The sequence below is a fragment of the Helianthus annuus genome, chromosome 3 (assembly GCF_002127325.2).
Source record: "Helianthus annuus cultivar XRQ/B chromosome 3, HanXRQr2.0-SUNRISE, whole genome shotgun sequence".
NCBI classification, from domain to species: Eukaryota; Viridiplantae; Streptophyta; class Magnoliopsida; order Asterales; family Asteraceae; genus Helianthus; species Helianthus annuus.
In genome coordinates this window covers 140980311-140990101 of record NC_035435.2, presented here as the reverse complement: position 1 = coordinate 140990101, position 9791 = coordinate 140980311, and the positions used below count along the sequence as shown (strand labels likewise).

At 34.5% G+C, this 9791-nt stretch overlaps 1 protein-coding gene across 1 annotated transcript; it reads right to left on the bottom strand.

Moving 5' to 3' along the window:
* Positions 1-8372: 8372 nt before the first annotated feature.
* LOC110928037 (peptide methionine sulfoxide reductase B5) lies at positions 8373-9426 on the bottom strand. The gene is made up of 3 exons (XM_022171283.2): positions 9257-9426; positions 9003-9159; positions 8373-8921 (listed from the first exon to the last, which is right to left on the bottom strand). Exons 1-3 carry the CDS (start codon positions 9262-9264, stop codon positions 8757-8759), a joined length of 330 nt encoding a protein of 109 aa, XP_022026975.1. The 5' UTR covers positions 9265-9426; the 3' UTR covers positions 8373-8756.
* Positions 9427-9791: the final 365 nt, after the last annotated feature.

The following is a 9791-nucleotide window of genomic DNA, read 5'->3' as shown; positions in this document are numbered from 1 at the left end:
CCACCATTCAAACTTCATCCGAACTCCATCATCCGAAACCTGCATCATCTTTCCGAAACAAGCTTTTCAGATCCTATTTAAAGTATATAATTCAGAAATATATGGGTAAAGATAAGGGGTGAAAACTATAAGTTATAAGAGGGTAAAGATGTAAGTATTGTTTAAAAGACATATTTGCCCTCAAAAAATAGTTAATATATGGATTATGTGTTGTACTCAAACAATTATACTTGTATAACTTAATTTTTAAGAAGTTCTTGACAAATATATTATAATATCTAATACTAATAAAAGTATCAAGTTAATGTCAAATAACATTCTCTTCTTAAATTTATATTATTACCATGTTGCATTATCTCCTTTATTATTATTATTATTATTATTATTATTATTATTATTATTATTATTATTATTATTATTATTATTATACAATTTATTAATCTATAAACACCAACAAATAAATACATATTAAATACATGTGGTTATTATATCATACTAGTGGGAAAGCCCGTGCGTTGCGGCGGGTATCCCGACTGATATCATATTCATTTATGATATGCATTATAAATGTTGACTTTTAAGCATGAAGTTTGTTAGTTACAAAACCCAACATGTTACTATTATCTTACAAAACGAAAGATGTGAGTTATGATAAATTAACTTGAAATGCGTAACAATGTTTGGATGAAAGAACAAATATAGCATATCACCTAGGACTGAATAAAATTAACTGGAAATCAGTATCATAAATGAAACCTAAAGTTAAGGTGTAATCGTTGTTGGCCTGCGGTTTGCATGGTTTGTTTCACCTGGTTTATCTTTTAAAGTATTGTGGTAGTATCATTAATATATCAATTCATGAATTGCATAATTGACATAAAAACCAAGAATACAATAGTTGGTAAACGAGATAATGGAAGTGGAAATCATTACCAAACTGGACCTCATGTTTCTTTTTTCATTTAGTTATTTGTTTGTTTTTTTACTACTTTAGTAGTAGACTTGTTTATTTATTTATTTTTTAATATGGACTTCACAGTTTGTTTGTATAAAAAAGTGATCATTTGATTTCTGGCCAAATGGCCTCAAAATGTACTAAAATGCTTAAAGGTAAGAAGAAAAGGTCGTCTGAAAGTCATTGGGAAATTGTTTTAAATTGGGGGACCATAGTGACCACGTCGAACGAGATAGTATGATCAATTTAAATAAGGTTTGAATTTCTCCTTGATTTCGTCCATACTGGTTGTCCACCGTTCATCATCCTCCCAATCGTCTTGTTCGTTAGTTTGCTGGTGAGCTGGGGTGTTTAGTGGTGTGGACGCTGTACCAATACATCCATGGGTCTTCTCAATTTCTTTGATTATGTTATATGTGTGCGTGGATGTTGCTAAGAAACCATTTTTTTGTTAATACAAATAACGTGGATTGTGTATACGACGTAAACTATATGAATAGTGAAAGTTGTTGTGGGTGTACAAGGTGGGTTGTTTTTCTTTTGATTTGTTGGTGAATCCTATGGTTGATGACAATCACTTAAGGATGGTTCAGTAGAAGCCGTACTTTTCCCTTTGGTACCATCGTATTATGAATGTTAACGCATGCAATACAAATTATTTGTGTATCTATTTGTTTTGAAGTGTAGTGGGCGCTGTTGATGTACCTGACTTCTCTGAAATGGAACTAAGTTATCGGCTACATAAAACAAAATCTGTCTAACCCATTGATGATTCTAAAAGGTCTGTGTAATATCTTTTATCTGATCGTAAAAATGATGGGCATTCAGAAGACGAGATAGACAAAGGCTTGAAGTGGCGGTTGCGTTTGGTTGCCAAAAGTGTCTTGAAATTTTGGGAATGCGCAAGTTTACCCCCTCTAAAATAGCTTGGCTCTCTTGTACATGTTGCTTCAAAATGTGTACACAATGTAAAAATACCAAAAGGGTAAAAATCTCAGTTCTCTTAATAAGGTAGTATAGAAGTATAGATTATCAATTTATTTTTTATATACTATTAAATCATGAAAATCCTAAAGGTTACATGTTTAACCTTTAATTTAATCAATTGATTCCTTTAATTATTATAAAACTTTTATTTAATTCCTTAATTTAATTCAATTAATGGAAGATATAAGTGGGTATGGATTCCATGGATGAAATGTCTAGATTACCTTTAAAGTGTCTTAAAACTTTGGACAATGTTCAAGTTTTCCCCCTCTAAAATGGTTTGCTTCATTTGTACATGGTGCTACAAGATTTGTACCTAGGCAAAATTACGAAAAGGGTAGAAAACCCAGTTCTCTTAATATAGTATTATAGATTAATATATCCAATTTATTAATAGGAGATCGCTAAAATGAAAACCACCTCTAGTTGTAAGAACCATGAGAACCACTTTTTAGCCCTTAGATCAACTAGATGGATGGATGAGATTAAAAGTAGTGAATATTAATATTAAAAGTTTTTTGTCTTATTATGTCTTTAATATTTTAATGAAAAAGGGTATTTAAGTAATTTTGTTTTTTTTTTTTTTTGTCTTATTAGGTTTATTGTTTTTTAATACATTTTTGTCTCTATGCATTAAATGTTTTTTTTTTCTAAAATCTGTTTTTTATTTATATTGAAATCAGATTTTTTGATAAAAAAATTTAAGCGCGTTTTTTACGACCCGTTTTGTACGCGCGTTATTTTCGACCTGTTTTACGCTCCGCTTTTTCACGCCGTTTTACGACCCGTTTATTAGTTCCCGTTTTTTACGACCCGTTTTACGACCCGTTTCTTACGACCCGTTTTACGCCCGACTTTTCCACGCGTCGTTTTTTCAACGCGCCGTTTTTACGTTAACGTTTTTTTACGTTTTACGCACCGGTTTCTTACGTTAACGTTTTTCTACGTTTTATGCGTCGGTTTTTTACGTTTTACGTTAAAATTTTTACGTTTTACGTTTTACGTAAAACTTTTTGCGTTTTACGTTAAAATTTTTACATTTTACGTTTTTACTTTTTTACGTAAAAAGTTTTACGTTTTACGTAAAAAGTTTTACGTTTTACGTAAAAAGTTTTAAGTAAAAAAGTTTATGGGTTACTTTAAAAAGTTTACGGTTTAAGTTTTTTTTCTTTTACAAAATTATTTTTCCACAAAAACGAACGCACCCAGGAAATCGTTACTCGATAGGTGTCTCAGATAGTTTGCTATCATCATCGACGCCTCAAAAAAAATATAAAAAACCCAACAAACAAAAATAAAAAAGAACGAGTGGATTCTGGAAAAAAAAAGTTTTGGCTCAGATTTTCCGAACATCAGAGGCTGCAAAGTGGGGTTGCGGGTTCAAAAACCTACCCTCCACCATCCTTGCCGCGCCATCGCCTTTTTTCTGCATCATCACTGCCGATTCAAAAAAGGCCACCAGATTCAACCCAGATTCAACATGAACAACATTCAAACCCAGATTCAACATAAACATCATTAAAAAACAGAGATATCATTGAAACCCAGATTCAACAGGATCAAAAAAGGTCCCAATAACATCATTCAAACCCAGATTCAACATGAACAACATTCAAAACCCAGATTCAACAGAATCAAACCCAGAATCAAACCTGCAACAAAAACACAAAGATTCAAACCCAGATTCGAACACCCACCACCAGATTCAACAAAAATTAAATCCCAAATTCAACAAAATTCAAACCCAGATTCAAAAACACATAGATCGAAAACCCCAACTGTCACACCCCTAATTTCCACGTGTCACCGGTGGGCCCGGTGGGGGAGTATCGTGACGTAGTTGATATCATCATAGTCAAACAACACAAATTATAATGCACAGCGGAAGCAATAAGATAGATTTATTTCAACCAAACATAATGTAATATCCAAGTATCACAATGTAGCTGAAATAGATCCACAGGCGGATCAAAATAAAAAGGAGAATTGTTCAACAGATAAATGTCATCCAAGCTTGCGAGACTCTACGATGCTAAGGAGTAGCCAGCCTATTACGTGTAGAACCTGCACTTAATCTTTTTGGGGAAAATACGTCAGTTTATACTGGTAAATACAATTTAACTGACTCATTTTGAAAAGGTTTTAAAATTTGATTTGAATGCACATGGCACAAAACTTTTTGTAACTTGGGATAATTAATCAAATTTAAACTTGCAAAAGAATTACATGTTTGTTATGCGTTCAGTCGCCCGGTTCGTGTCGGGTTTAAGGTTAATAGACACACCACATAGTATAAATCCGCGGCGGGAAACCAACGGTTATACCTTAATAAATATGGACACATTGTCGGTTGTACGCCTACACCCGCGTGTCAAGGTCGTGGCCATTTCATGAATGATGCCAAGGATATCCGGGACATGGTCATTAAACTCAAAGGCGTAAAACAAAAAAAAAACCAATTTTCAAACGGGTCACATTGATAATACCCAACTACTAATGAGTTAGGGTCAATTGCCCGACCAAGCGGTATTTTATATACCGTACCCCAAGCCCGTATAAGGGAAAATAAGTTAAAAGTATTTACCTGAGCAAGTATAAAACCACAATAAGCAAATGCAAGTGTCTTTTACTGGTCTCCTATTCTGGAACGAAGGTTTATAATAACCTATTAGAATCCTAACGGGTCTTTAATATAGCTTAAGCTTAGACCGGTTAGTTTCAAGGAATAAATACGGTTTAATCGCATGGAAGGCGAAAACCGGAAAGGATTGTGATTTAGACCCAACAAGTTTGGAGACTTGTATAATATGGGTAAATTAAACACATTCTGGATTTTGAGACAAAGATGATACGGTTTGACCCGTTTCGGCTAATATGTGTAAACTAGTTACATAAACCGATCCGAACGCGAAAGTGCGTAACGGGTAACCATATAAATCATATACAAGTTTCCTGAGATTATATGCACCAAATATGTTGTGATATCAGTAAGATATGTCCTATTATGCCCCCAAATGATTTTAAACTCAAATTACGCCTCATAAAGGCATTTTGGTCATTTAAAAGGGTATAAAAGAGTTAAACTAGCAATCTGAGTTATATATCTGAATAAATCAGTAATTATACTTAGTTAACTATGTTATAACAGTAGAATATCCTATATATGTGAACTAGTCTAAGTTCCCGTGTGTTACACGGGTGGTTAATAAGAAAATAACTACTTTAACATGTTGACGTAAATATTTTAATGGGTAAATTACTTTTTGAGTCCCTGTGTTTTATGGGTTTTAACTAGTTGAGTCCAATAGCAAAATGTTTAACGACCTGAGTCCCCATAAGCATTTTCTTTAACCATTTGAGTCCAAATTTCTAACCCAATTAAAATTTTGTTGTTAAATTTTCTTAAATGACCAAATTACCCCTATAAAACACAGGGACTCAAAAAGAAAAAGAACATATAATTATCAACAATTTCTTACCAAATGTATTTTCAAGGAAATTCATTAATCTGACCATGGTATTGCATATATACGTGTGAACTGTGATAATGCATACATACATGTAGAGAACCGATTTAGTATAGACTGCGAATGAGACATAATTACAACCCAAAACTCTGAAATCATACCAATCAAGCAGCACAATCAGACATTATTACAACCCAAATTCCTCAACAATAACAAAAGATATTATTCCAACCTAAATTCCTCAACAATAACAGAAAATATTTAATTACAACCTAGAGATAAAGCTAACAATTTATAGAAATTTACCTCAAAAATAACAGAAAAAACAACTAAATTTCTGGCAGTTCTTCTCCACCTCAAAGATCTCCTTTTCAACCTAGAATGCAGAGCTTGAAATCGAGTAAATAGGTCATCTACATCTACAATTTCATGAGCGGCGGCGATTTTAGGTTTAGGTTTGGATCTGAGAGCTTGAAATCGACGATCGAGATCTGGATCTATTGCGTTGGAGGATTCAGAGACGAACTCGAATTCAGGGACGGTTAGCTTGAGAAGAAGGTCAGTGCTTGTTCCTGTTCTTTCTCGTCCGGAGCTCGTGGTGGTGTGGCGGTGTTGATGGAGGTGGTTGTGCGGTGGTGATGGTGGTGGAGGTGGAGGTGGTGCGGTGGTGATGGTGATGGTTGTGGTGCGGTGGTGATCGTTGTGGCGGTGGTGGTGGTTTTTGTTGAGAGAGAAAGTTAGGGAGAGAGTGTGATTACTGTGAATCTGTACATTGTATGTTTATATATATAAAAATATTTTAATAATAATAAATTGGTTTTAAGTATAGGGGTAATTTGGTAATTTAATAAAAGTTAACAGAATAACTCTAACAGTGTTAGAAATTTGGACTCAAATGGTTAAAGAAAATGCTTATGGGGACTCAGGTCGTTAAACTTTTTGCTTTTTGACTCAAGTAGTTAAAACCACTAAAACACAGGGACTCAAAAAGTAATTTACCCTATTTTAATTATATATGCGTTGAAATATTAACGGAAATGAGAGAGAGTACACAAAATAATTAAAATGCATGAATACAACCAAAAATTACAACTCATTGAAGATCTCTTTATAAACAACATTATTTTTTTTATTCGTAGGTTCGTCGTCGTTGTCAAGTATTAGTAGCTTGACTTTGACTTATTTTTTACTTCCTCGTCATCTGCAAAATCATTTAACCTCAAAAGTCAAAATTTAGCAAACAGAAGAGTAAAAAGATCAATAAATAAGAAACTTTTGCAAGAGGTTTAGGAGTATTAGATAAGAGTGTATCAAGGGACTTGAAACCCGCGAATTTCACGGGTTGGTAAAAGAAAATTTCTTCATTAATACCTTTGACATCAAATAATATGATTTTATACATGGTAAAAGACAACCGAATAGATTAGATTACGATGACAAATTGAAATACATGAATATGCAACGATCACAATTTGTTGAAAATCTCTTCATAAACCCCATTGGTTGTTTTATATATAGGTTTGCCATTGTTGTCAAGTATTAGTAGTTTGACTCCATCTCGTATTCACAATTGATAAAGCAACATACAATTAACCATGTCGCCTTTGCCTTTCCGAATGAACCTCTAAAGTGTGACTGGTCTCTAAAAGCTCATTGAGGACGAATAATGCAAGTGATTTAGCTATCTCATCAAAAGAATTTGCATAGTACTTGATTAAGGATTAGAAAGTAAACTACAAATCAAGTGATCGCTCAAGGTTTCCGCATAATATTCCCTCATGTAGAAATCTCTGAAAACATCTTATAAGCACCCCTCTTAAACAACACCCATCTTAAACAGCACCCATCCTAAACAACCCGTCAAACGGTGGAGTAACTCTACTCGGATTGAAATTTGATTGCGATTGCGATTGCATTTGCAGAGCTTCTTTAAGATAAAAAACAACCCTTTGAAAAGGCTTAGTTGAAACTGGAGCTAAAGCGAATTGGTGATTGAGCCGCACCAATATCCCTTGCATGTGTCAGAAGTTCACAGAGAGCGTTAGCTCAGCCATGACGAATAGCTGGTCACAGATAAACTGGTACTGCTGGTGGTGGTTTTGGGGCGTAGCCGAGCCGGTTTGCTGTAATCCTTGCTTTGTTCCAGCCACCATGACCATCAATGATGTCTGGTCTACTTAATCATGCCATTGATTCAAAACAACCTTCTGCAAACCCATATTACAAACCAGATCTTTTTCATAACCCAGATTAGAAACCAGATCTATTTGATGACCCACATAAAAAACACCAGATTTTTAAACAATCTGTTGAAAAAACGTATCTTTTTCATAAGACGACCATTTTGAACACCATCGTGGTGGAACTGAATCTGAGGTGGTGGTAGAGGGTTGTTAAACACCACCATAGGGTGATCTGAGTTGCAAAAAGGAAATATCTTTGGATTTTGTTGGTTAAAACTGAAAGGCAACTGTGTTGTTTCAGATATGAGCACACAGTGGCATTTTGGTAATTTATATAAATGACCCGATTCAACTTGAACCCATTTTGACATATCGACCAGCCAACCCATCTTGACATTAACTTTTACATGTTTCTTCTGGTTACCTTCATTTGTCCCTCGTTCATGGATCTCATAGCACGAGTTACACCTTGCAAGCTCCTATCTAGAAGTAATCTTCTAAGCAAAATGCCAGTAGTGCAAAATAGAAGATGGGTATCCCTTCCTTTCATTCCTTCAAGCCGAACTTTATATCCAACCTTTGGAAAATAATAGATACATGAAAATAAAAGCATGTTACCATGTATTACAATATTATTCAAAGTTGCATATTAGAGAAAATCGAAACACAAGTTAGAGAATCTCCATGCTTCTCCGCTCGCTCTTCTAAGCAAAATTAAACTTCTAGCACCATTTACAAATTTAATTATCCTAATCAATCCACACAAAAGCCAAGCATAACTGTTATAACCAATAAGATGTAATGGCAAAACCTGAAAAAGTTGTAGGCAATTTATGAATATGTGGCGTACTTATGAACATTTGCTGATATAGAGGTCACTCCTTGAACTGTAAAATCAAATGGTGGAATTGGGTACCTGCAAAATAATAAATTAAATCATATAATTTATTATATTTTGGCATTAGTGCATATTGGTAATATAAGCAACAATAGTAATGAACAAAATGCTATGATAATCACACCAGAGTTTACGTGCAAAAGGCAAAACAAAACCACCAAGACAAAGGTCTACATGCAGACGAATCCCGTAACTAACTGCTAATTCACCAAGCTCCTGCTTGAAATTATTACTTGTTGTCTCACAACAATGCGGATTAGAACATATCAAAGAGAAGCTGAAATGCCTTCAGAAGTAAACTTGATGGAGATACTATTAACACAATGCCTTTCATCTGTAGGTGTCTTGAACCCCTCACCTTTAAACACATGGCCTAAGTGTCCTCCACAAGCAGTGCAAGTAATTCTGGTCCTCCTTCCATCCGGGTCGGCCTACAAACTCAACAAAAGTTAAAATCGCATTTTGAAACTCAAAAGAGTATCGAATATTCGAATTCAAACTACTAAGCTCACAGTGCGGGTGATTGCTCCGGGAAAACCTTCATAGAAAGTAGGCCAACCACACCCGGAGTTGAACTTGGTGGTTGATTTAGAAAGTGGTGTTCCACAACCAGCACAAGTATACACCCCATCAGCAAAAAACTTGTCATATTCACCAGTGCCTTTTGGCCTGTCATTAAACCCCATATAAACTGTAAACATATATATCAATATTAAATCCTTAGAGTCTCTCTTTAGGGAAAGATTTTTAAAACTTACATTCATACTTTAACATCCATCAGGTCCTCAAGGGTGGCTACTTTATCTTTCCCTAAAGATCTCAATTCTTCATTTACAAAGTCATCTGCTGACAACACACCATCCATCAGGTCCTCAAGGCTGGTAACTTTATCTTACTGCAGTTTCCAAATAACTTAATCACACTCCCTTTCATGTTTGTACTGTTGCACCTGCAGTGTAATAAAAAGTGGTTAAAACGATAAACACATTATATCATGTTTACATCAAACAACCAAAACCAAAATACCAAACGAGAAGCCACAACTGAATTCGGCATAAGTAATTAACCAAGCAATAATTAACAATCAGAACTTTAGAAGAATCAAAAATTCAAACAATCAATCAATAATTAGCATATTAGTATTCAATCATATCACATTAACACATTTCATAATCACATTTACCATTCTGTATGACATATGGAAATGGGGATAAAAGATGATACCGTATTGGCTTCAATCTTAATGGTCTTCAACCTCTGCGTCTCTTTATCAAGAACACCGAGAGCATAACAACACAATT

Excerpts from the sequence above, each read along its gene's own strand:
- LOC110928037 (XM_022171283.2), bottom strand. Across the intron at positions 8,922-9,002 it reads CCGGAGCAATCACCCGCACT|GCCGACCCGGATGGAAGGAG; the intron begins GTGAGCTTAGTA and ends TTGAGTTTGTAG.